At 47.8% G+C, this 27,657-nt stretch overlaps 1 protein-coding gene across 3 annotated transcripts; it reads right to left on the reverse strand.

Moving 5' to 3' along the window:
- Positions 1-1,514: 1,514 nt before the first annotated feature.
- On the reverse strand, positions 1,515-27,480 carry ETV7 (ETS variant transcription factor 7). Of its 3 annotated transcripts, none has more exons than XM_049890766.1 (8): positions 26,786-27,480; positions 24,372-24,507; positions 20,709-20,873; positions 18,772-18,897; positions 16,206-16,436; positions 13,982-14,124; positions 12,419-12,519; positions 1,515-12,304 (listed from the first exon to the last, which is right to left on the reverse strand). In XM_049890766.1, the coding sequence occupies exons 1-8, from the start codon at positions 26,825-26,827 to the stop codon at positions 12,187-12,189; spliced, it is 1,062 nt and encodes a 353-aa protein (XP_049746723.1). In that variant the 5' UTR covers positions 26,828-27,480; the 3' UTR covers positions 1,515-12,186. The 3 variants fall into 3 exon arrangements, with proteins under 3 accessions (XP_049746723.1, XP_049746730.1, XP_049746734.1); XM_049890773.1 differs by lacking the exon at positions 26,786-27,480 and adding an exon at positions 21,810-21,862 and having other exon boundaries at positions 24,372-24,458; XM_049890777.1 differs by lacking the exon at positions 20,709-20,873.
- Between the last annotated feature and the right edge of the window lie 177 nt (positions 27,481-27,657).

Here is a 27,657-nt window from a genome sequence, read left to right on the forward strand (position 1 = left end):
GCGCGGCCCTATCTGAGGTAAATGTTGGATTCTGTTCAGCCCTGCTAAAAGACTAATCTGAGCTCCGGCCCCCACTCAGGCTTCGTGCTCTGGGTGGTGGTCCACAGGGCTTGAGCCGCCCCTGAGGGACTGTCCTCCCTGTCCTGGAGCTGTCTTTCTAGGCCAGCTGCTGCTCTGACCATTTCTCCTTCCAGTCTCACTTCATGTCTCTGAGAAAAGAGAGTAGTTTTAATAAGTGGTTCACCCCAGTTCTAGACCCGGGCATCACAGGCCAGCCAGGCATCTGTGAAGTGACTCAGGGAAGCCCCCAGTACAGTACTTGGTACATGCGCTGCTCAGTTAATGTCCGTTGGGTGAACAATTGAAGGTTCCCTGTGAACTGGCTTCGAGTAACTTTTGTTTCACACAGCATCCGTTGCCCATGAAGTGGGTTATGTGAAGTTGGTGCTGTTGGGATTTTCTTCCTACCCTTCCTGATAGATCAGGCACAGAGACAGCTCTCCCTAAATGCTCCCTCCTTGCCCTTGTGAGGGTCTCAGTCCTGATCCTGGTCTATTTCCTGAACTGGGCTGACCTGTGTGTGAACCTCAGGGACCTCTCTACCTTCCCTCAGAGATGGGCCTCTGCAGCCAGCCAGCTCCTGGTTCCCCTGCATTCTCCCTGACCCTTCTTGACTCAAGGAGCCCCACTCTGCCTCCCAAAACTCACGCCTTCATACAGGGAAGGGGAAAAGATAGCAGAAGCCTGTATGATCCCCCTCCTTAGGGACACTGTCCCTGGCACCTCCCAAACAGAATTCACTGATGCCACATTGTCTCCAATGGCCCCAGTGGACACATCTTACCACCTCTCCCTGGATACTGCACTGGTCTGCTTATCAGTGACGTGTTTCCCCTTCTGATATTTGAATGTCTCAAGAGGACTCTGTTCCCATTTGTATGCCCACCTCCTAATATATGAGCAATTAACTTATGAGATTTTTAAATTTAAAAAACTAAAGTCATGATGAAAAGACTTTTAAAATATGCACGTTTTACACCCAACAGCTGCAAAGTTCACGTTCTTTTCCAACGCACATGGAACATTCTCCAGAATAGACCACATATTAGGCCACAAAGCAACCCTCAACAAAATCCAAAACATTGAGATAATACAAAGTATCTTCTCTGATCACAACGCCATCAATGTAGAAATTAACAATAGGAAGAGCAAGGGAAAAAAAAATGAATTACATGGAAACTGAATAACACCCTGCTTAAAAACCCCTGGGTAATAGAAGAAATCAAAAATGGAATCAAAAAATTCCTAGAATCAAACAAGAGTGAAAACACATCATACTAAAACCTTTCAGACACAGCAAATGCAGTGCTCAAAGGTCAATTTATAGCAATAGATGCACAAAAAAGAAGGGACAAAATCAAAACATTAGCTATACAACTTGAACGAATAGAAAGAACAGCAAAAGAAGCCCACAGCCACTAGAAGAAAGGAAATAATAAAGATCAGAGCAGAAATAAATGAAATAGAGACCAGAAAAATAATAGAAAAAATCAACAAAACCGAAAGTTGGTTCTTTGAAAGGATCAACAAAATCGACAAACCACTGGCCAAATTGACAAAAGAAAAACAGGAGAGGATGCAAATAACTCAAACAAGGAATGAAATGGAGGACATTACAACAGACCCAACTGAAATAAAAAGAATTATAACAGATTATTACGAAAAACTATACTCCAATGAATTTGAAAACCTAGAGGAAATGGACAAATTTCTAGAAACATACTACCTACCCAAACTAACAAAATGATGTTGAAAATCTGAACAGACCCATAATAAGAGAAGAGATTGAAAAGGCCATTTAAGAAACTCCCAACAAAATATGCATATTTTAAATTCAGACCAACCCACTTTAAACTCCCCACCCAAATTTTGGGTCTGTCCTAGTGGCGGCTTAGTTCAGTGGTCCCAGTGAATGACTGAGCCAGCAGCTGACCTGATGCCCAACACTCAACCAGGCTTCTTCAGAGCCAGTGCCACCTGCCCACTTACCACCAGGTGCCGGACTGTTCAGAGGTTCAAGGCCTTGCTCTGTAAATGTGTGTGTTTTCTGCATGTCACTATAAAACTTCTGGGAGAACATGTGAGTTGAAAATGTGTTGCAACATCAGGGGGAGGAGCCAGAAGGAGAAGAAATGCTGTCACCACTAGGACCCTCAGTGACAAAGGGGATGGGTCACCAGTATCAACCCAGGCTTCCTGCAATAAAAACCCAAGACATGGCAGGGCCACCAGGGTTTTAAAAGCGCTAGATCTGGAATCTCCCTGAAAGGGACAAAGATTTTGTCAGCAAGAATCAATACAATGGAGACAATGGAGAATAGCTAATCATGGTCATGGGTTAACCCTGTAAGTGGAGCACCCGGTGGGGACAGTGACCGTCATTTGTTTCACTTATGAACATCTTAGTATACTCATTTTTTTTCATAAACTATTTACTATTAATACTAATGTAATCTGGCAAAAGCAAAAAAATCTTTTTGTTTGTTTTTAAAACAACATAGCTGGTACTTTTCAACCCATGAGAATATACCTCCTGCTTTTTTAAAATTCTTTATAAGAAAATTCATGTTGACCTACATAGATTTCAGCAACCCACCACTTTTTAGGAACCTAATTTCTGTGTAAGAAAAGAATGTGAACCCGGAGCCTCACTGGCCCCAGGTGTGTAGCAGGTGCTCAACTAATGCTCGTGAAATGAAGGAAGGACAGAATCAATCTCCTTTTTGCTCCTGGCACCCAGATGTCCATCCCCTGACCGGGTCCTAATATGCCTGGGAAGATCGGTGGAGTTCACTGCCAGGCAGGGTGCAGAGCTCAGGGATCTGGGCTGGCGGACTGTGCCCAAGCCCCACTCCTGGCAGTGATGATCTCAGCTTCGGGGAAGATTCATCACCCTGAGCTAAGGCATAATCCCTGGGATACACAACTACTGACAATCGCAACAAACCAGCAGGCAGGTGCCAATATTGTAACTGGAAGAAGTGGCCTCTGAATCCATCCTCTTGTTTAAACCTCTTCATCTTAGCCCCACAAGCAAGATACCAAGAAGAAATGAGGGAACGTTAGGAGCCAGGCGACTGGGCTGGGCTATGGGACCTTGGGTAAATCACTTCCCCTCTCTCGTCTGTTTCCTTACCAATAAAATAGGGGAATTCACAAGTTCATTTCAATGTCCTTCCCAATCCAGGTATGGGGCACAAGGGCTCATCCTGGAGCAAAGTCAATGGGATGGAACCATCTCAGAGGGAGATGAAAGAAGCCAAGAATTTTCCTACTGAGCCCTTTTTTTCCCCCAAGGCCACCTGCCTGGTCCCTACCAGTGTGGGATTGTCTCAATGTTACAAAAAAGGCAGATTAAGGGCCCTAGATGACATCAAGCCAGGGGCTTCCCTGCTCCTGAGCGGCCATATCTTTGAGTCCCAAAGTCCTATAATCTTATCAACTTCTGTACTGTGACTCATGGCGGCCCAGACTCAGAGCAGGGGGATTTCCTGAAGCAGCCGAGGTGGCTTCCTCCTTCCAAGAAAGACAATGTGAATCCAAGAAGTTCTGCTTTCGATTAAGCGAGAATACTTCTTCCCTGACCATACCTGGGACATTTGAAAGGGCAAAGGCTCTGATGTCCTCTCGAGAGGCCCCAGCCTGTACTTCCGGGTCAGGGAGCAGAGCAGAGAAGCTGAACGAATAGGATAGAGGCACTTTCATTCTTCAGAGTACCTTTCGATTTGTAGAGTTTTTTCAGCTAGCACTTATTAAGTGCCCCTTACATAACAGGCATATAATAAGCACTTAACAAATATTATCTTATTGAAACTTTCTAGCAAGTCTGTGAGGTCAGGTCAGCTAGTAGCATCCCCATTTTACAGATGAGAAACCTGAGGGTCCAAAGAGACAACTTGCCCAAGTCATACAGCAAATCAGTGGAAGAGACAAGATTTGAACCTGGGACTAACTGACCAAAATACTCTTGTCCTTATCCTCCCTTCCCTCCCCACTCTCCTTCCTAGTTATCAGAACTCCTTCCCAGCTGGGATCCCATCTTCTCCAGGGAGCTTCCATGGCTGCCCCTTCTGCCAGGGCCATTCCTGGTCCCAAGTGAGCCTTGTCCTGAACTGTCAGGTCTCCTTTTCTGTTCACAAGATCTGTGTCTCTAAAGAAATGTCCATAACTTGAGGTCTGTGGCAGTGTCACTTCCCTCTCTTTCAAGTGCCAAGCCCAGGGCTGGACACAGTAGGTGCTCAATTATCAATTTAATGCCTTGCTGAGTCCCAAGGCCCTAAAAGTTCTCAGCCCCATGTTAGATGAGCCAGGATAGGCACTCCAGGGCTTTCTGAGCGTAAATTACAGGGGGCCAGGGTGGGCTCATATACTCATCCTTCTGTGATGCTCACCCCATCCTCCTTTCTTTTTATCCCTTTAATCTTCTTTGTTTTTTAGAATATGTTCATTTTATTCACTTTTTGTTATAATTTAGATGAAAGTTTACAAAGCAAATTAGTTTCTCATTAAGCAGGTAATAAGCAAATTGTTTTGTGACATCGGCTGCCCAACCCCATGACATGTAAACACTCTCCCCTTCTCCACCCCAGGTCCCTATTTCCATTCGTCTAGGTTTCCTGTCCCTTCCTGCCTTCTCATCTTTGATTTTGGCCTGGTGTGCCCATTAGTCTTGCATACACGATTGAACTACGAAGCACACACCTCGCCTGTGTTATTGTTGACCCTATACACCTAGACCTGTCCAATCTTTGGCTGACCGGTGAACCTCAAGAGTGACTTCAGTACCAAATTAAGGGTGTCCAGGGTTATCCCTTTAATCTTTTTTTCATTTTGTGAAGGCTACGGTTTTGTGTCAACTTGGCTAGGCCATGATTCTCAGTGGCTTGGCAGATATTTTATAATCATCTTCCATTTTGTGATCTGATGTGAGCAGCCAATCAGTTGAAAAGGGATTTTCCTTGGGAGTGTGGTTTGCATCCAATATATATGGATGTCCAGCAAAGCTCACTCTCTCTGCTGTCTGAACTGCTGATTTTGGGTTCGTCAGTCCTTGCAACTACATGAATCAGGAGAGGCCTTCAGCCCAATCTCTGACCCATGGATTTAGGACTTGCCAGCCTCCACAATTGTGTGAGCCATTTCCTTGAAATAAATATATATATACTTCACTGATTTTGCTCCTCTAGAGAACCCAGCATAAGACATTTGGTACTGAGAGTGGTTCTAGAGGAACAAAATCCTAAGAACGAGTTTTCTGAATTGGTTCTCAAGTCTGGCTAGTCTTAAAGGGGCTGATGACTCTGCCTCCAGTAATAAAGAAGGCACTGCTAACCCATGGCTAATCCAGAAATATGCAATATATCACCACCAATAGATCAAATACTTATGACAGACAAGGCTCTGGATGATTGCATATTTGATACTTTTTCTACAATTCTGTCAGAATGAGAAATATAGGGAGGCTTCTTGGTTGGTCCTGCTTTCACTAGACAAAGTGGTGAGAGAAAAAAATGAGCTCAGGGCTTCAGAGTTACAGCTGAAGTGCTGCATAAAAGATTTTAACGTTGCCATCTGTGCCCTGAAAGAAAGCCTTATTTCTTGTAGTAACAGAGCTGATATTGCTGAAAATCAAACCCAGAGTCTTTTTGTAAAATTGGCTGCGTTACAACGCCAATTGAATTCCCAGCCTCGAATGGTGTCTGCAGTTAAAAAAAGGCATTGATTGGGAAGAAATGAGATCCTGAAACTTGGAATGGGGACATATGGAAAGATAATCAGAAAGCGGGGGACACTGAGCTCCTAAATTCCATTCAATCACTCCTGCCAACAGACCCAGGCCTCTTACTTACATCTGAAGAGATGACTCCATCTTTGTCTGCTAAGCTACCCTCCCCAGTAAAACCATTATGCCTTCCACCCACATCTGATGAGATTAACCCCGCTGTGCCTAAAGAGTCTTTGAGATATCACCTGAGGCTTTGCCTGGGGCATCACCTAAGGCAAATCCTTTACAAGATATTGCTGAATGTGCCCAGGACCCACCCCCACCACCCATTTTTGCTTCTAGACCTATAACTAGACTTAAGTTCCAGCAAACCCCAAGAGGTGAAGTACAAAGTGTGACCCAGGACGAGGTATGCTATACTCCAAAAGAAATGCTTGATTTTTCTAATATATACAAACAGAAACCTGAGGAATATGTGTGGAAATGGCTAGAGGTTAGAAAAGGATCTAATCATTTATTTGATTGGTTTACTGAAGCATGGATTAATCAGTGGCCTTCACTAAATCAAGTTGAAATGCCAGACCTACCTTGGTATACCATAGAAGAAGGTATCCAAAGGCTTAGGGAAATTGCATGTTAGACTGGATTTATCAAATTGGACCAACAGACCCACCCATTGAGTGCCCAAAGGACACAGCTTTTACCACAATGGTGAGGAACAAATTTGAGAAGGGAGAACCAGCATCCTTGAAGACTACTGTGAATGCTATTTTATGTAAGTCAGATTTGACAGTGACAACTACTCTAACTGAATTAAGACATGGAAATACAATGGGGCTGATTGGATCCCATGGTGGTAGTGGCCAAGTGGTGGCACTTAATTGACAAAGACAATGTGGTTGTGATGACTGTAATGGACAGCAGAGTTAAAGCAGTAGTCAGAATAGTCTGACTTGTATGGACTTAGGGCATAGGCTACTTAGTTATGGTGTCCCTAGGAGTAAAATAGATGGGAAGTGTACTAAATATTTACACAATCATACAAGTGAAAAAATTCTAGGCCAAGTGAATGACAGTCTAATTTGAATCAGCAGAACAGAGAGTCATGACCCCTCAATCAATTCCCAGACTTGAGCCAGTTTACAGACCCACAACCCCTTGAAGGAAGGATTCCACCACATTACCAAAAATTTATGCTGTTAATTTTTCTCCCACCTTTCCCCAAAGGGATCTACAGCCTTTTATGAAAGTGACTGTTTACTGGGGAAAAGGAAATAATCAGACTTTTGGGGGATTTCTGGACACTGGCTCTGAACTGACATTTAATCAAGGAGACACAAAATGTCACTGTGGCCCAACAGTCAGAGTAGGGATGTATGGAGGTCAGGGTATTAGTGAAGTCTTAGCTCAGGCCCATCTCACAGTGGGTCCACTGGGTCCCTAAATCCATTCTGTAGTGATTTCCCCACTTCCAGAATGTGTAATTGGAATAGACATATTCAGCCACTAGCAGAACCCCCACATTGGGTACTTGGCATGTGGAATAAGGGTTATTATGGTAGGAAAAGCCAAGTGGGATCCATTAAAACTGCTCCTACCTGGGCAAATAGTAAACCAAAAACAATGTCTCATTCATGGAGGGATTGCAGAGATTACTGCCACCATCAGGACTCGGAGGATGCAGGGGTAGTGATTCCCATCACATTCCCATTCAACACATCTATTTGGCCTGTGCAAAAAACAGATGGATCTTGCAGAATGACAGTGAATTATTATAAACTTAACCAGGTGGTGACTCAAATTGTAGCTGCCATTCAAGATGTGGTTTTATTGTTTGAGCTAATTAATACATCTCCTGGTACCTGGTATACAGATATTAAACAGGCCAATACCTTTTTCTTGATTCCAGTTTTGAAGGAACACCCGAAGCAGTTTGCCTTCAGCTGGCAAGGCCAGCAATACACCTGCACTGTCCTACCTTGAAGGTATATCAATTTTTCATCCCTATGTCATAATTTGGAAACCCTGGTGGTGTAGTGGTTAAGTGCTACGGCTGCTAACCAAAGGGTCAGCAGTTCAAATCTCCCAGGCGCTCCTTGGAAACTCTATGGGGCAGTTCTACTCTGTCCTATAGGGTCGCTATGAGTGAGAATCAACTAGATGGCACGAGGTTTGGTTTTTGGTTTGGTATGTCATAATTTAGTCCAAAGAGAACTTGCTCGCCTTACCTTTCCACAAGACATCACATTGGACCATTACATTGATGACATTATGCTGATTGGACCTAGTAAGGAAGAAGTGTTAGTGACCCTAGACTTATTGGTAATACATTTACATGTTAGAGGGTAGGAAATTAATCTGACAAAAATTCAGGCACCTTCTACCTCAGAGAAATTTCTAGGGGTCCAGTGATGTGGGGCATGTTGAAATATTCCTTCTAAAGCAAAGGATAAGTTGTTACATCTTGCTGGGTCCTCCTACAACTAAAAACAGGTCCAAAACAAGAGAAGGCTCTGCAGCAGGTTAGGCTGCCATGCAAGCCGCTCTGCCACTTGAGCCATATGACCCGGCTCATTCTTGAAGTCTCAGTGGCAGATAGAGATGACGTTTGGACTCTTTGGCAGGCCTCCACTGGTGAATCTTAGTGCAGATCCTAAGGATTTTGGAGCACAGCTCTGCCATCCTCTGCAGATAATTATTCTGCTTTTGAGAAACATGCCTCTGGATCACAATAGGCAAAGAAAGGAGTTACTGTATTGGCTAGTGGGACTGTTCCTGATTACCAAAGGAAATTGAATTGACATTACATAACTGAGGTAAAGAAGATTTTGTCTAGAATGCAGGAGATCCCTTAGGATGTTTCTCAGTGCCACCACGTCCTGCGATTAGTCAGTGGAAAACTACAGCAACCCAATTCCAACATGACTACTAATGGCCCAGACCCTTCAGAAATGAAGGTTTGGGTCACCCCACCAGGCAAAGAACCACAACCAGATGAGGTGTTTGCTGAGGGCAAAGGGAATACAGAATGGGTGGTAGAAGAAGGTAGTTCTAAATACCAGCAAGGACCACGTGACCAGTTGCAGAAATGAGGACTGTAATTTTTAGTATTTCTTCCTTGTTTTGTTACACATGTATGTGTGTGTATATGTATGTACATATATATGTATGTATTGCAAACATCTTTCTTTCCACCCTTATTCCATTACTTATAAAATATAAGATGTAAACAGGGTTAGTGCATTTTTGGTTGTATGCATGCTGATTATATCATGTTAGTTGCAAGTATGACTTTATAATTGTCTTCTTTTGAGATTATGTACATTTTAAGGAGATGCCAGTTGACAAGGCGTGGACTGTGATGGTTAAGGTTATGTGTCAACTTGGCTAGGCCATGATTCTCAGTGGTTTGGCAGATACTATGTAATCATCCTCCATTTTGTGATCTGATATGAGCAGCCAATCAGTTGAAAGGGGCGTTTCCTTGGGGGTGTGGCTTGCATCGTATATACATGGATGTTCTGGGAAAACTCACTCTTTCTTGAGCCAACATCCAACTCATCATCCTCTGACCTCTGGTTCTTGGAATGTGAGCCAGCAGACTGGGGGTCGTGACCTGCTGATTTTGGGTTCATTAGTCCCTGCAACCACATGAGTCAGGAGAAGCCTCAAACCTGATGTCTGACTCATGGATTTAGGTCTTACCAGCCTTCACAACTGTGTGAGCCATTTCCTTGAAAATAAATGTTGGTAGGTAGAGATAGAGAAATAGATTGATAGAAAAACCCATTGCTGTCAAGTTGATTCCTCCTCATGGCAACCCTACAGACAAGAGTAGAACTGCCCCGTAGGGTTTCCAAGGAGCAGATGGTGGATTCAAACTGCTGACCTTTTGGTTAGCAGCCGTAGCTCTTAACCACTTCGCCACGAGAGCTCCATAGAGATATAGATGTAAAACCTGTTGCTGTCATGTCGATTTTGACTCACAGCGACCCCATAGAACGGAGTAGAACTGCCCCATAGGGTTTCCAAGGAGCACTTGGTGGATTTGAACTGCCAACCTTTTGGTTAGTGCCATAACTCTTGATCAGTACGCCACCAGTTTCCAGATGTTATACATGCTTCACTGGTTTTGCTTCTGTAGGTAACCCAGCCTGAGATACGCATACACCTTTCCCCTCAACACTTTAAGAACTCCTTGTCATCTGGCTTCTCCTCCCCCTCTACACCTCCTTTCCCTTCTTGTCCTAAACATTCTCCTTTTTCCTCATTCGTTTTTTCTATCTACTCAGTTATCTTTTTCTTCATTTTTCTTTCCCCACCCCCACCCAGGGTAAACCCTTAGAGGCTGAGCCATTTGGGTGGGGGAAGCACAGATATCTCTCAATTCAGCTGGGGCTACTTCCTGCATACAAAGGGAAAGGTGGCGTGGTCAACGCTGTGGGGATTCATTCACCAAGGAGAGGCCACTGTTATCGAAATTGGTGCCTTCACAAATTAGAAAAGGCACTCACTCTGGGTGGACCAGAGCTTCCAGCTTGGAGAACCTGACCTGGCTGGATTTTCCATTCCTCTCACCCCCTGTGCAGTGCACAGACCCCACAACTATATGCAGGAGCCTGCCTTCAGGCTGCTTGGGGATGCCGCAGGGTTTCCAGTGTCCTTAGCCCTGAGAGCGGTGAGTTCTCTAGTTCCAACAGCAAGATGCCTTAGAAAAGCCTGTGATATTGGGGAATTTCTGTGCCTTAGGGTCTACAGTGAGACAGGCCTAAGCTGGAATCCCAGCCTGTTATTTACGATTGTGTGACTGTGGGCAAGTTCCGGAATCTTCTTCAAGCCTCTGTATTCTCACCTGTGGAATGGGAGTGGCAACACTTACCTAACATGGTTGTCTGGAGAAAGGACGAGGAAAATCTGTAGCACAGTGCCCAGCACAGTGAAAGTTATATATCACCCACCAGGGCAGGAAGTGGGACTGGAGGCCCTGCTGAGCCACTGGAGGCTATGTCGGCTGCTTCTCTGTTCCCCTCATCTTGCCCTGAGGTTTTCCTGAGCCATTTTCTGATAATGCCCCCCTTATCATGCTCCATCCTTATTCCAGGGATGGATTACCCAATAAGCAAGGTATACATGGGTTTACTTGTGCTTACTTACTGATCTGTAGTGCACAATTTCACCTGTTTTCACCACATCAAAGATTGCTAGTTAACCTGCCCTGATTATCTTCCTTTGCTCTCCCTGTCAGTGTCCCTCCCCCACTGAATGGACACACAGATGTGAGGGGGGTGAGGAGGGGCTGTGGTCTTAAGTACATGTGAGGTGGTGTCTATACCCATGGCTCTCAAACTTGAGCAAGCATCAGAATCCCCTGGACGGCTCCTTGAACCTCAGATTGCCCCGTCCCAGAGTTTCTGTTTTATCAGGTCTGGGCTGGGGCCAAAATGTTGCATTTGGAATGACTTCCCAGGTGATGCTGATGCTGCTGGTCCTGAGAACCACTTGTTACACAGTCACAAACCGTGAAAACAGAGACATTTAACCAAGAATCCAGTCATGCGGGGCTTCCTGAAACATCTGCGTAGAGACAAGAGGTGCAAGGAAGCCAAGGGGGAGGAGGATGGGGTCCTGATCTTCATAGGGTCATAGTCACACAGTCATAAAAGGACTGAAAACTGAGGGCAAGGTGGCTAGGCCAGGTCAAACGATAGACCGCAGGGACAGAGAGGTAGGACCATGGCCTCTGTTTGGGAAGTCCCCAGATACACTCAGAGGCTATAAAAGAAAACTCAGTTCTGGAGAGGCATCCCAGCTCTGCACATTCAAAGTGCCTATGCCTCAGTTTCCCCATCTTTAAACCTCAGAGGGTAGGTGTGTAAATTAAAGGAAATAAAATGTATGTAGGGCCCTTAGCACAATGCCTGGCACATAGTAAGCCCTTAAGAAATGCCAACTACCATTATTATGTACTATGTACTTGCATGAATCAGCCTCCTCAGCGTGGGTGTTTACGAGCATGACCCTTTCACAGAAGAGGAAAGTTGAGGCTTGGTGAGGGACCTCACTTCCTTCAGAGAAAACTCAAGGGATTGGCTGGATGTTCTTTCAGCATCTGGTTCCCTCTCCCAAGCTGGACGGGTACCCTGTTTAGCCCCAGGACTGCCCTACCCAAAGGACGACGCCACCCCGTCGTGGAGGTGAGGACCTCTCCAGCTCTCAGTCCTCCTGGGTCCCCAGGCAGCTTTGAGTCCCCAAGACTACAACTATGATACCATGAGTACAAAATACAGCTGGGGATTCCTGCTGCCCTGGCGAGAGAGAAGAGGCTGCCACGTGGCTGCCTTCATGGGAGACTCAGTTTCTGCCATGTTAGTGCCAGGCACCTGGAGGAGTCCACCCGCCCCTCATGAAGAGACTTGCAGCATCTCATCCTTGAAATCCATCCTGTCCTGCTCCTGGCTCTCCGGCTGCTCCAGACAGCTACCCTTGTCCTGGGCCATCTTCCCTGGTGTCTTCAGAAATCTGGAATTCAGGCCACAGCTGCAAATTAGCCCCCTGCCCCAGCTGCAGGGGGCTCCCAACCCACATGGCCACAGACTCGCTTCCCCTTTCCACCTTGGCCCCCAGGCCACTCACCTGAAGAGAAGTTTCTGCCCAGGTTCCTTCTTAATGATGTTCAGCTTGTAGTAGTGACGCAGGGCACGTGACATTTTCTCATAGGTCATGTTCATCCGGTTCTGGAAGGCAAAGCAGCCCCATGTCACCATCTCTTGAGTTTGGAAGAAGAAAGACAGGAGAAGGCCGGGGAAGAAATAATGTGATGGTGCTCTCACTTGGACTTTAAGGCCCAGCTCTACCACTTGGAAATTGTGTGACCCTGGATAGGTTTCCTTACCTCTCTGAGTCTATTTGCCAGCAAATGAGGATAAGAATATTGCCTCACGGCTTTGTTGTGAGGATTACATTAGTTAATCCATGGAAGTACTTAGCTACAGTGCCTATTATGTAATAAGTGCTCATTATATGGATTTCCTGTTTTCTGGGCCTTGGTTTCCCTCCCTGTACTAAAAAGAGATTGGACCAGATTAATGCTTCCCAAACTGCAGTCATCTGCATCCTTCTAGCCACCAGCACTACTAAAAAGGCAACATAATAAATGGAGCACAAAGCCGGGTTGCCTGGGTTCAAATCCCTGCCATGCCACTTACTGGCTGCAACTTTTGGACAAGTTGCCAAACGTCTCTGCGCCTCAGTTTCCACACTCATAATACCTACCTCGCTACGTTGTTGAGAAGATTAAATGAGTTAATATAGGCAGAGCCGTCAGAGCAGTGCCTGGCAATCAAATGTTATACATTTTTAGAAATGCTATATATTGCTGATTATCATTATTGTTCTTAATATTTTTCTTTAAAAGACTCATTTTTTTTTTTAATATAAATAAACTTATTTACAGTGAAACCTGTGAGAGCCAGAACCTGTGTAAGGCGGAAACCTGTCAGAGAAGAAAAACTCAAATATTTTCCACTAAGAGACAGCTATAGAAAAGTGGCAAAACTGCACCCTGTCAAAGGCAGAAAACTTTCGAGATCCGGAAAAACAAGGCAGACCTGTGGAGTTCTGGCTCTCACAAGTTTCACTGTATAAAAAAAAGATATTTTCTTTATAACACCACTGTAAAACATGAAATTAATATGGTAGGTAAATTTTTAAATCATAATTCTCACTAAAATAAATATTTAATTATTAAAATTTAGGGTAGTCAACCTAAACTCACAGACACTCATTTAGTATGGGCATTCCTCACGCTGTGAATGCTGGCTCGGTCATTCCCAGGCCGTTCCAGTCCTGATTCCCACGTTTCTGCCCCAGTTTCCCCCAAGGAATCAGCTTCTTCATCTGGCCTAACAGCCCCACAGCTTGTAAATGTGCTTCGCAAGGCTCAAATGCTAAGTAAAGTGGGATTAAGCAGTTAGAAGGCAACATCCCAGAGTTCCACCTACGTTCCCCATCCACAAAAGGTAACTGCAAGTTTTTCAGTATCTTCCAAAGTAAAATGACCCTGGCACTTTTGGGGCTGGTGGTGAAGCCCAGTCAGCTGAGGACTGTCCTCTAGTGCCAAGGGGTCTACTCTGACCCTCTGCCCCGGCCCCTTCTAGAAATGTTGAGACTGTCCCGCCTGCTGGAACTGAGGTTCACCTTGTGATTTCCCCAGAGTCTGGCAAGTCCATTTGGATCCACAACACGAAATATCTTGGCATCTTTGTCTTCCCACTTGATGTAGGGTTCGTACCTGGTGTCAGATAGGAGCTGGTACACGTAATCCCACAGCAGCCGGCAGTCTGCAATGTAGCACAGGGGATGAGGACAGGATGTGTTACTGGTGCGGTGAGGACTGGACAACCTCGAGTCTGGGGCCCTGGGAACACCGGCAGGGTGGTGAAGACAATGGTATTAACAGAAACAGCTGTTTATGGAAGTTCATTACTCATTGTCTCATCCAATCCTCATAACTCTAGGAGGTGGGTACCTTTATCCCCATTTTGTTGTCGTTGCCATCAGTTGCTGTCCAGTTGGTTCTGGTTTATGGTAACCCCATGTGTGCAGAGTAGAACTGCTCCATAGGGTTTTCAAGGCTGTGACTTTTCAGAAGCAGATCACGAGGCCTCATTTCCAAGGCACCTCTGGGTGGGTTTGAATCTCAACCTTTTGGTTAGCAGTCCAGCACCTAACCATTTGCTGAACTCCTAAGTGGCAGGCAGGACAGGGAGTCTAACCCAGTTCTGCCTGATGCTAAGGCTGGGGCACTTTCATCCAAGGGCAGTATGAGCGCAGACTGGGCAGCCGGAACCCTGCCTCTACGTCCCTCTCTGCCCTCACCCAGCCACTCAGCCACCTAGACCTGTATGAAATCAGGATTGCAATGATCATCCTATCTACGCCCCTGAAGGACAGTGGTAGTTCAGTGGTTGAATTCTTGTCCTCCATGCAGGAGACCTGGGTTTGATTCCCGGCCAATGTACCTCATGCACTGCCACCACCCGTCTGTCAGTGGAGGCTTGCATGTTGCTGCAATGCTAAATGGTGTCAGCAGAGCTTCCAGACTAAGACAGAGCAAGAAGAAAGGCCTGGTGATCTACTTCCAAAAATCAACTGATGAAAATCTTATGGATCACAACGATCAGATCCTGTTGCGCATGAAGTCACCATGAGTTGTGGGCCACCTAGATGGCAGCAAACAACCACCACCATCTAAACCCCTGTTGGTGAGGTTCTGGAAAATTAAACATGCCATTGTGGAGGGCAAGTGGGCAAAGGGAGTCCGGAGCAACTGTATAAGCTTGAATTCTAGTACCTGGACTTCTTGGCTGAGTGATTTAGGGCAAGTCACCCTACCTCTTCCAAGCCACCACTTCCTCATATGGGTGGTGTAAGTAAGTATCAATGACATAATAGACAAAAAAAAAAAAAAATTAGCATATTGCCTGGTACAAAGTAAACTCTCAAAGAACGTTAAAACCCAAAAACCCAAATCCAGTGCCATCAAGTCAATTCCAACTCATAGCGACCCTATAGGACAGAGTAGAACTGCCCCATAGAGTTTCCAAGGAGCACCTGGCAGATTTGAACTGCCAACCCTTTGGTTAGCAGCTGTAGCACTTAACCACTATGCCACGAGGGTTTCCCAAAGAATGTTAAGTATTATTATTAAAAAGATCAAATTGTATTTTCAGTGATTTCCAGTCATTTCCAACCTGGAAGCCAGGCTTCTGGCCCTCTACGGTGCCTTAAAATAAATGTGGTATCCCCATCATGGCTAGAAAGCATCCTTCAGAAAGGCAGGCAGCTTATCTGTTAGTTTGGTTGTCTGTCTGTTAGTCCTTTAACCATGACTGTGGAGTGGAGCCAGGCTGCCTGGGTTTACATCCCAGCTCTGCCACTTGCTGTGTTATCTTGGGCAAGTCACTTAACCCCTCTGAGCCTCACAGTTTCCTTATCTGTGAGATGGGGCTAATTATTGTACCAATCTCAAAGCGCTGCTGTAGGAATAAAGTTAATTCAGGTAAATGCCTTAGAACCATGCCTGACACACAGTAAGCACTCAATTATTTAAAAATAAACAAAGTTTAAAAGAAAAGAGGGGAGAAAACCTACTTTGTGTCAATTTGAGTGTGTGGCAAAGACTGGCATCGGCTCAGTTTTGCTGAACTGCCCCTGCCCTGGAAACGGTGGGATTGGCTCTCCTGGGCAGCACCACCACGCCACTATAACCAGATTATAGCCAGCACACAGGGCTGTCAACCCACCTCCTTAGAATAATGTCCAAGGTTAAAACAACCCTCTTGCTTGTCACCCGTGACCCCTGCAGGACTCGGCCTCAGCACACCTCCCTCCTGGCCAGGGGAATGCAGCCCCTACTCACCAGCTATCCTGCCGTCAATGGGAGCTGGTGGCATGGCAGGGCAGGAGCAGACCCCGTCAGGCCTGCAGCCAAGCTCTGCACAGCGAGATAAGGTGAAGGACTCCTCCCTGCCAAGGGGCCACCTGGCCAGGCTGGGGACATCCAAGTGGCTCAAGGAGCTGGCAACCCCCAGGTCTGGTGGCTGCTGTAGGAGGCCCCTCCGGGAGGCCGCCTGAGAGGCCCTGGTCCCCCCTGCAAGCAGATGAGCATGGTTGGTTCTGCAGGCCCAGAGCCTCCCCGACCCCAGGGCCCTCAACAATACGCCTCGGAGCCCCCTGGGCAGCACTCCTAATGCTCTTCCCTCATCCAGTGGGGTAAGAAGTTCAGGGAAGCAGTGGAGGGCAATGAGTGAGGGCCAGACAGCCTGGTGTTAACCCCGGCTCCAGGGAAAACTGCTCACAAAGTCAGGTCTAGAACCCAAGTGCCCTGTGTTCTAGTCCAGTGTGTCCTCTCCCTTCACCCAAAAAATATTTATTGAGAACTTCCTATGAGTCAGGTTTTGTTCTAATGGGGGATACATCACTGAACCCCAAAAATCTTCTGCCCTTCTAGTCTAGTGCAGAGAGATAGGTGACTTAAATAAAAAAGGAAATGGGAACAGTATATAATATATGGGCAAGGGGTGGGGGGAATAAAGTACCATAAGACAGGTAAGGAATGCCGGGACAGGAGCAGAGGTTGTAATTTCAGAGCGGTTGATGAGGGAAGGCTTTGATGACATAGTAACATTTGAACAGAGCCCTGAAGGAGGTAGAACAGTCAACTACGTGGGTGTATGGACGAGATGAGAATGCCAGACAGAGGGAGTAGCAACTGCAAAGGCCCTGAGGCAGGAGTGTCTCTGCTGGCTAAATGAACAAGGACTCCAATGTGGCTGGAATTCAGCATGAGCAAGGGGAACAGCCATGAGAGAGAAGGGCCAAGGGCGGGAGGTCATTGTAAGGACTGTGATTTTGACTCCGAGCCGGGCAGGGAGATTTTGAGCAGAGAAGTGACATGATCTTACTTAAGTTCTAAAAGAATCCCTCTGGCTGCTGTGTTGAGAATAGACCATCAGGAGTCAAGGGCAGAGCAGGGAGTCCACAAGGAGGTTGATATGTTCCTCCAGGCAAGCGGTGATGATGATGAGGGGTGGACCATGATGGGCAGCAAGAGAGGTGTGAGAAGTGTTTGGATTCTGGAGAGATTATGAAGATAGAGCCAACAAGATTTGCTGACCACTGGCTGACTGAGACTAGAAGAATCCCAGTGGTCATGGTCTCCAAACCTTCTGTTGGTCCAAGACAGGAACTATTCCCGAAGCCAACTCATCAGACATGGAAGGGACTGGACAATGGGTTGGAGAGAGATGCTGATGAAGAGTGAGCTACTTGTATCAGGTGGACACTTGAGACTGTGTTGGCATCTCCTGTCTGGAGGGGAGATGGGAGGGTAGAAAGGGTTAGAAACTGGCAAAACGGTCAGAAAAGGAGAGACTGGAAGGAGGGAGCGGGCTGACTCATTAGGGGGAGAGTAAATGGGAGTATGTAGTAAGGAGTATATAAGTTTATATGTGACAGACTGACTTGATTTGTAAACTTTCACTTAAAGCTCAATAAAAATTATTTAAAAAAAAAAAAAAAAAGATTTGCTGACCACTGGGATGAGGGTGGGGGAAAAGAGAGGAACAAAGATGACAGCCAACAGTTTGGGCTGAGCAATCAGAAGAATGGAGCCACCATTTGCTGAGATGGGGAAGACTGAAAGAAGAATACGGTTGGGGTAGGCCTGGAAAAGGCAGGACATCAAACATTTGGTTTAATTGTCAGGGTTGCAGTCCCCACAGGACATGCAGTACGAGATGCGCAAGTCTGGCGTTGAGAGGGGTGTGGCCTGGAGATACTCATATGGAAACCATCAGCACTCCATGAGATCACCCAGGGTCTCAGTGTAGATAGAGACGAGGTTCCCTGAACCTGGAGTACCCCAACATTTACAAGTAAGAGAGAAGAGGAGAAACCAGCAAAGAATGCAAAGCAGGAGCAGCTGGTGGGGTAGGAGGAAAACCAGGAGAATGGGGTATCCTGGAAGCCAAGGGAAGGAAGAGTTTCATGGGGAGAGGCGGAGGGCTAATCTTGAGGTTGAAGACTACCAGAGGTCACAATAAGACAATAAGAGTGAACATTCCTACATTCAGATCCCTGGAGACCTTGATAAGAGCCATTTCAGTGGAGCAATGGAGCTAAAAGCCTGAGAAGAGTGAGTTTAGGAGAGACTGGGAGGAGAGGAAATGGAGACATGAAAGAGACATCTCTTTGCTGAAGGGGAAAGTAGAGAAGTGGGGAGATGAGAGCTGGGCCTCTCAGGAAGGGTTGCCAGGAGCATCCCCAAGGCCAGGAGGTGAGAGGCGAGGAAGCAGGGCTGGAAGGAGATGGGGAGCTTGCCCCACACCCACCGCCTCTTTCATTACTCTGTTTTGAGGAATCCCTGCTCTCCCAATGAGGCCAATTTGGGGAAAGTCTCAGAGCTCCATGAAAAGCCTCCTCACCTTCCAGGGGGCTAGGAGGCTGCTGTGTGGGCATCTTCTGCCTGAAGATCGCTCCAAAAAAGGGTCCGCACACCAGGGCTCGCCGCTGGGTCTTGATGTACTGGAGCAGCTCGTACAAGACGTCACCTGTTCAGGGGGTGGGAGGGCAGACTGCTGACGTAGCTGGGTGGGGATGACCAGCCACAGCCCCCTGCTCCCTGCAGTCACCTGCCTCTCAGGGTGAGGGTTCGGATCCTGACAAAGCTCCTAGGAGGCTGAGGCTGGGCAGGGCCACTGTCGCCCTTTTGGTGGATAAATACAAAAGACATCCCTTCTTCTTTGTGGATGCAGCTCCCACCAGGGCACGTAGCTTGGCAAGGTCAGGCTGCATCTCAGCCCCCACGGGCCGAGGGCCTGTGTGCAGTGCACAAACTGTACAATTGTACATGTCCCTGGGGGGCGGAGACTGTTCTTCTAAGGCTCACTGGACTTTCCAAGCTTTATGAAAGGACCACTCCTGCTTTCTAAGGAGCAAAACAGTCTCAGACGTGTCTTTCCAATGCCTTGTTCTTTGGAGACAGAACCAGCCTCTTCCTACAAGTTAGGAATTAGGGGCCCCGTCCATGGGCCCAGAAATCTCCCTTGACTCACATCTTTGTGCTTAGGTCTGCTGGTGGGGGAGTAAAGAGGGGAAATCCCTAGGTAGAGTGCCATCCTGGAGATCCCGGGCAGCCAAAGGGCTAAGATGTAGGCAGCGGGCCCTTGAGGCTGACGGTGCACTCGTAGGAAGTAAAAGCAGTGAGCATAGAGAGAGAAGGGACCAGACCCAAGCTCGCCTCTCCCAGCCTTGCCTCTGGCAGGACTGTCACGGCTAGAGGGCAAGGCTTGTCTAGAGACAACTCTCGGCCCTCTGCCTACCTCCACCTCCCTCCAGAGCTCTTAAATCTAGGAATTACATCCCAACGGCCACTGAGGGAGGCTTATAGGGGAAGTGTGTGATACAACATGGGATGCGATATGGGACTGGCCGTGGGAGTGTTAGGAGAAAGGAAGTAAATAAGAATTTCAAGAAAATCTCTTTGCCACATATATCATGGGCTTGCTTGGTCAAAAGAAGGGTGGTATGGAAAACATGAGTGCACAGTATTCTTTAAGAAAAGACATCAAATCAGCAAGAACACTGAGCGCCACCTGAAATCGGTCCAACTGTGAAGCACGTGTGATTCTCGAGGTTCCTGGAAGGCTCTGCTGCCAGCTACCATCCAGCCTCTCCCTGCCCCACCCAACTCTCTGCTGCTTGAAACACCTTATTAGAAATTCATGCCGTTAGCCTCAGACCTAGTATCTGGTTAAAATAAAAAGTCCTATTGCGAGCCCTGGCGATGTGTGTAGTGGTTAAAAGAGATCGGCTGCCAGCCAGAAACTCTGCAGCTCGAATCCCTATGGGACAGCTCTCTGCCCTATAAGGTTACTACGGGTCGGAATGCACTCTACCGAAAGGGGCTTGTTTTTTCGTTTGTTCCTTGGCGGGGAGGCAAGGCTTCAACCTTTATCGGTCATTTATACCTCAGTGTGACTGAATATAGTTTTTCTCTAGATTGAGGTTTGTTTTTTAGGAGTGGGGCAGGGAAGAGGACATGTGAGGCAGTAGGGTGGGAAATGAGAGGGGAAACAAGGGCCTCGGGAAGGGGAGAGGAACGTGAATGAGTAGAAAAGGCCCAGAGGGCTCTGGAAAAGAAGCTGACAACTCGACTGCCTTGCAGAAGACCTCTCTGCCTAGGAACCACCAGGCAAAGATCAGAGAGAGGGGTATCCTGCAACGCTGGGAGGTGAGCATGACACCCCCAACAAAGCCTCCTCGATCTCCCTCCCTGGGTCCTCACGGGCCACTTGGGACGCCCTGGCCTATTCGGGTTGCCATCAAAACGTTTTAGAGCAGGTCAGCGCGTTTCCCCGACCTGAAGAGGGCGCGCGGTGCCGGAAGTCCTCCTTGGTGAGGATGCAGAGGGCGCGGCCATTCATCTGGAACCCGTGCTCACCGGTGCCCGGCAAAGAGTACTCCTGCTCCGCCCAGCGCAGCCAGTGCAGCACGTCCTCCCTGCTCCAGAGCGCGGGCTGGATGCCTGGAACCGGCAAGGACACGGGCTGGGGGCGGGGGCGCCGGGCTCTCCCCCACCAATCTCTCAGGGGTCCAACTTCAGGTCCTCATTTGATCTCACCTCCCCGGCAAGTTTTTTTTTTTTTTTTTTTTCCCCCGGCACAGCCTACCATAAACACACCCTCGAAACGGATGCTCTGTTGCCCTTCCCTCCGCCCACATTATTTTTTCGGTCATGTGTCCTGTTCTTCGAAATTACATTTTACATTTGATGTAATTATATGTTTATGTTTAACATTATATATGTATTATGTATGTATTCATTTCTTTAATTGTTGGTGCTTGACACAGGGCCCAGCATGCATAAAAGCTTAACAAATCCCTAAGGAGTCTACCAGCCAGAGAAGCCTCCCCCGTCTCCTTCCTAGGATGAGGTTAATAGCCGTGACTCCCCTTACCAATCAAACCAAATTAAACCTCCGGGGTCTTCACGTGCAGACCAGCCCACGGCTTCACCCTCTCTGCAGTAATTAACTGTATTTTCAGTTCCTTTTTTCACTTTAACCGTCTTTGTCTCTCAAGACTCCAGCCTGGTATCACCTTACTCTCCCTGCCCAGTAGCCTGCTAACTGGGGCTTTCCAGCCTGGCCAGTTCCCAGCTTCTAGGACAGATCTAGGCAAAGCCCCCAGCTGGGGCAGCAGGAGAAGCTGCCTCTCCAGGTCACAGTTGGAGGGATAAGATGTAGGCAGTGGGCGCTTGAGGCCCAGGGTGCTCACAGGAAATAGAAACAGGGTCAGCACCTTCCCAGACCCAGAGTAGTGTTGGACATGGGGGCTCCCAGGCCCCTGCCCCCTCCCCCGCTGCATGGCCCCCCACTGCCCTTATCACTGGACAGAGAACTTCTTCATGGAGTCAGTGCATCCCCACTGGACTGTCAGCTCCATGAGGCACAGACCTTACCTGTGTCTGTTGTCTCCCAGGCACCTGGAGCATGCTCCGTAAACATAAAATGCCTAAAGAAGTGGGCAGAAGCCACACTTGTAAAAATTGTATCTATTAATAAATTCCCAGAGACTCTCTAAAATATGTGAACTTGAGCATGGGCAGGTAAATTCTTTTCAAGCTTCCCAAAGGCCCTTTCCCCTTGTTTTTATATTTCCAGAGAATTGCAGAAAGGTGCCATCCCTCCACCTGTGATATCTGGACACGAGAGGTGGCACTGTATATCTCCTGTGGCTTATTCACAACCAGGAGCTCTGAAAGTCAATTTCAAAACCCAAAGCCACCTCAGCTCTCTATATCTAACAGTCGGAAGTTCACAGAGCTTTTCTCTGAGGAATCAATAATCCACCGCTACCTCCAGGTGCTGTCCAATCAACTCAGACTCACGGCAGCCCTATCCATGTGTGTCAGGGTAGAACTGTGCTCCACAGGCTTTTCAACGGCTGTTTTTCTCTAGATCTCCAGGTCTTTCTTCTGAAGTGCCTCTGGGTGGACTTGAACCTCCAGCCTTTCGGTTAGCAGCTGAGTGTGTTAACCATTTGCACCACCCAGGAGGGATAAGTTCCAGGAAAATGAAGAGAGACCCAGGATGGAGAATTAAGAGTCCTGGTTTGAGGCCCAGTCTGGCCATTAGCATCACTCACAGTTGACTCTCTTGCCCTCATGGAGCCTAAGTTTCTGTCACTGAATGAGGCCATGGTGGTGGCAATCTCTAAACAACCTCCTGTCTCAAAGTTCTCCCAAGTCATCCCTTGAGGATGCATCCCCTCCCCCCAGACTCACTCCCTGTGACTTCACCCTGGGTCCTGCAACTGGTCTCCCAGCACCAGTAGCTGCTGTCCTAACCTTGCAGCTGTGTCCTTTCATAGCTCCTGACTCACCGCAGCTCCAGGAAGACCCTGAGGGACACAGACCATGGGGTGGGGGCAAACCCTCTTTCACTGTCATTTTTTCACAGAGCACAGTTGTGAATTTCCTGTTGAGTCGGGGGACCCTCTGCCAGAGCCCCTGTAGATCCCACCCCTCCATCTCAGGCCAGTCCTGTCACTTGCCGCAACCCTAGAATTACAATCATCCTCAGAGTGGACTTTCCGCAGCTCTAGTACACATCATGGCTGGAGAAGCAAACACTGAAAAGTGAGCACTACAGGAAAATCACATGTGTGTTCCACTTAGCTCTGACTCACAAAGCTAAGCGAGACTTGTTTTGTCAAACCAGCCCTGACTATTAGAATGGAAGCTGGAGGTGGAGGAGGGAGAGGGGTGTGTGACTGGGAATGAATGGCAGAGAGATGCCTACGAATGTGAAAAACAGAGAGCTGATGTCCCCAGTTATGTGTTTCTAGGAATTTGTTCATTTCACCTAGGTTATTGTAGCTACTTCTTAATTTTCAAGTTTTAAGCATTCTCTAACTTGGCATCACATTATAGAACATGTGGATTCTTGTACAGATTTGATGTCAGCAGTTTGCCTATTTGGGATGTTGTTGACAGGAAAATGAGTCATTTAGTGCACCCTATCTCTTAAGATTGTTAGGTAAGTGCTAAGGATCAGAGCTGTGTTGTCTGAATGTTCTCAGAAGTTTCAATAAGTATGAGTCATGGAATCTAAGATGATGGGTACAGGCGCCTCCTGCCAGCAGCCAATACCACCTTGCCAGCCATGTGAGTGAGCTACGTTGGAAGTGGACCCTGCAGTCCCTGTCAAGCCTTCAGATGTCTACCGGACCAGCCAACATGGACTGCAACCTCATGAGGGGCTTCCAGCCAGAACTGCCTGGGCAGCCCACTCCCAAATTTCTGCCCCAAAGAAACCCTGCCAGATAATAAATCACTGCCGTTGGTTTAAACCACTAAATTTTGGAATGATTTGTTACGCACCATTAGAACTAACACATCCTGCTCTAGAAACGTGCTTCTCGTCATAAGAGTGTCGGGCTCTACAGCCAGGCACCTGGGCTTGTGTCTACAGCCTGCTCCATTGTTATGTGTTTCCTCAGGCAAGAGCACTACTTAGAAAAATGAAACGAAAGGATATGGCCAATACATGTCTTATGGGTGGATTTGGCTGTGCTACAGCTTCTTCTTATGCTTCTCTGTCATTTCCCAATTTTTTGACAATAAGTATATGCTTTTTGTAACCATAAAAATTAAATATAATTTTTAATCAAATATAATTATTTAAAAGAGGGGGCTCTACACATATACAACTGTTCGCTGTTTGGTCTCTTCTGGCTAATGTCCCCAACTCTTGGTCTTCAGGGTGGAAGGCACCCAATAGCTCATCCAATTCCAACTCTCACCTTACCAGTGAGGAGCCCACCCGCCCCTCATGCTTGGCCATGTCAGCTGTATGATTTCTCTGCATGTTTACCTTCTCTGACTCCCTTGCCAAGGGAAAGTTAAAGGAAACCCAACAAGGAAATAGCAAACTGGAGGGAAAGTAATTCCTTAGATAAGAAGAGTTTATGCCTCACATTAAAATGCTGTAAAAAATCAACTGTTCTTCCCTCTACTCACGGAGTCTTCCGGGGAGTTTACACATCCTCCCCTCACCCAGCAGGTGGACTTGAGCTTCACATCTGGCTTGGGCCTGGGTGGCTGGGGGTGGCATGTCTTCGGCCGAGCTTAGAGGAGAACCAGCCAATGTTGCCTCCTAGAGAGAGGAAAAACCAGTCAAAGAAGAGCACATGGTAAAGGCTCAATCCAACCCCCAATGCCATCGATTCCAACTCGTAGCGACCCTATACAACAGAGTAGAACTGCCCTATGGGATTTCCAAGGCTACAAATCTTTATAGAAGCAGGCTCCCACATCTTTCTCCTACGGAGCGGCTGGTGGGTTTGAACCACAGACCTTTTGGTTAGCAGCTTAACCACTGCATCACCAGGGCTTTGCAAAAGGCTCACCTGTAAATGTATAAGAATTATTTTTAAAAGAAAAGAGCGTTCATCGCTTGCCAATAGATTGTGTCTGCCTTAAAAGTAAGAAGCACATGTGTCTTCATCTTGCTACCATCCACAACTGGTACACAATGGATATTTGATAAAGGTTGAGTTGAATTTCATCTTTCCAATTCAAGCTTTATCATGCATATGCCTACCCCAGCAGAGGAATCCCTTGCTAAGACTTGACTCATAAGCCTGAAATCTGAGGACCTGGGAATGCTTATTGGAGCCTGTCCTTATGAAAGGATATAAGGTAACCTGAGGGGCCAGGAGAAAAAGACCTTAAATCAGAAATAAGCAAGCAAACAAAGGTGAAGGTAAAGATGGTGATGGGAAATTTGGCAGTGGTATGGGTGACAGTTGCACAATGATTAATGTAATTGATATCACTAAATTATACACCTGAAAAATCTTGAATTGACAAATGTTGTGTTATATATGGAAACCCTGGTGGCGTAGTGGTTAAGTGCTACGGCTGCTAACCAAAAGGTCAACAGTTTGAATCCACCAGGCGCTCCTTGGAAACTCTGTAGGGCAGTTCTACTCTGTGCTATAGGGTCACTATGCGTCAGAATCGACTCAGCAGCAACAGGTTTGGTTTTGGAGGTTTTTTGTTTTTTGTTTTTGATGTTATGTATATTTTTACAACAATTTAAAAAAAGAGAGATTCTCAGACAAATTTCCAAACCCCATGGTCCCCCACCAAGTGAAGTCTGTATCTTCATAATTTTACAATCAGCATAGCCCATAGAGCTGATTTGGTTCATCCGTCAAGATGAGGAGATGAGAAAAACGACAGATTTTATAGGCACAGGAGGCTCCTGGGGGCTCATGGCCGGTCACAGGCTGCCACATTGTGAAGTGGGAAAGTGAAACCAGTTCCAGCAAGAGTCATTTGTTCACTCTGGGATCTTCAAGAGCTTTACATTCAGCTCTCAGTGTCTGAGGAGGCAAATCGGCAGCCAAAGATTTTGGACCTGGAGACAGCAAACTCCAGAAGCCTTAGCGGCCACAAAAGAGGAACACTTTTTGGGGTAGTTCCCACTTCATTTCTGCCTACCCCTCCCCCCCCACAACCTTCTGTTGCTGAACCAATTAAACCTAAGGAGCTGCACTCAGCAGTGGGCCGGGGGGATTTCTCTGGCCCCTGCTGGAGAAGAGGCTCTAGACCAGCCCATCCTTGGCCTAGGTAACTCCTCACGTATTTCTCCATCCTCTTCCAAGCAAGAGGAATGGGGAATTCTGGGTCGTAACTACCTGGGAAATGCCAGCCAGGTTGCTGAGGGTCAGAGTTCTGGGTTTCAGCATGAAGGACAGGGAGGGGTCTCATAAAATGGGTGTGGATCTTGGAGAGAGGGTTGTGAAGAAAGGCCTTAGAGGTGGGAAGGGGGTCTCTAGGGCAGTACTGAGGCTCCCTACGGAATGGAGAGGGGTTCTAATTGGGTTTGCCGGATGGGAGGACCTGGCTTGTGCAGGAGCTGCCAGGGACCTCACATATGGCTGGGGCAGGGCGGGGGGCAGGAGGTAAGGAGGCTGCAAAGAGTCTGGAGGGGCTATATGTAGAGAAGCCTTGGGTTTTGGAAAGGGAGTAGGGGACACCAATGTCTGGAGGTGGAATGGGAGTGGAGGAGATGGATGGTGAGATCTGGGAATGTGTTCACGTGAAATTCCAGCCAGGGAAAAACCAAAACAAACCCACTGCGGTAGATTCCGACTCATAGCGACCCTACAGGGTAGAGGAGAACTGCCCCATAGAGTTTCCAAGGCTGTAATCTTTACCGAAGCAGACTGCTTTATCTTTCTCCCGCGGAGAAGCTGGTGGGTTCCAACCACCGACCTTTCGGTTAGTAGCAGAGCGAGCACTTTAAAGCCAGGGAAAAGGTCTGATAAAATGGATATGAAAATTGAGGTGATGGGGAAAGAATGGGAGGAGGGAGGGCAGGTGGCTCCACGCGCTCTTGCGTGGTTCAGCCGCCAAGCTCTTACCTGCATCACAGGTGGAGGTGAGGGAGCCACCCAGCCTTCCATTGTGAGCGCTCCACTGGTTGCAGCTCCAGAGAGCCCTGGGCTGGCGCTCCCGGACCCTCCTCCCTCAACCACTTAACTTGGCCGGGAAGGCCGGGAAGGGCGTGTGGGAGGGAATCGCTGTGGAGTAGGGCGGAGGGGTGTGCGCTCGGGTCCGCAAGCGAGCAGGCGCACAGGGAGCTGCGGTAACGCTATCCTTCCGGGAAACGAAAACGAAAGAGCGGGATCCGGATTCCACTCCCGCCCCGGCGCACTCGGGGTAGGGTAGGGCAGCAGCAGGGCCCCGGAGTTACCCGCTTGCCGGCCCGGGAAGCGTCGGTCCCGCTTGCATTTTCCCGCCGGTGAACAGCCCCTCGGGCAGCCTGGCCGGGGCCCCCAGGGGGATGGGATGAGATTCTGCAGGATTTGGGGAGCCGAGGTAACCCCTGGTCCGGGACTCGAGGTGGCAACAGACTAACTTTAATGTCGCTCCCCATGTGTCTCTGCAGATGGATAGAAGGGGGCTGCCCTTCCCTTGGGTCCGCCTGGACCAGGTGCCCCTCCTTTCCTTCCTAGCCCCAACCCAGCCTCGATTTCCCGTTTCGCCCTGTGTAAGCCGCTCCGCCCCGGGCCTGAGCACCACCATTAGAGCGGCTGTGGCGTTGCTCCTGGCCTGGGCCCCAGCATCCAGTGGATCCGAACTGGCATCTTTTCCCAGGCGTCTGCTCCAGGCGTGGTGCCAGCCTACCCATCACCCCTGTCGACCTGCCTCAGCTCAAGGCATGGTGCCAGCCTACCCATCACCCCTGTCCACCCGCCCCTTCTCCCCCTGCCTTGACGGGAAGCTGAGAGAG

Source organism: Elephas maximus, chromosome 1, assembly GCF_024166365.1.
Source record: "Elephas maximus indicus isolate mEleMax1 chromosome 1, mEleMax1 primary haplotype, whole genome shotgun sequence".
Lineage (NCBI taxonomy): Eukaryota > Metazoa > Chordata > Mammalia > Proboscidea > Elephantidae > Elephas > Elephas maximus.

What these genes read in the sequence shown, in the direction of transcription:
- ETV7 (XM_049890766.1), bottom strand. Translation starts at nt 26,827, where the DNA reads ATGGAAGGCTGGGTGGCTCCCTCACCTCCACCTGTGATGCAG. An exon ending in TAAACTCCCCGGAAGACTCC is followed by an intron (nt 20,874 to 24,371) that starts GTGAGTAGAGGG and finishes TGCCGGTTCCAG; the next exon opens with GCATCCAGCCCGCGCTCTGG. An exon ending in GCACCGCGCGCCCTCTTCAG is followed by an intron (nt 18,898 to 20,708) that starts GTCGGGGAAACG and finishes CCCCCTGAACAG; the next exon opens with GTGACGTCTTGTACGAGCTG.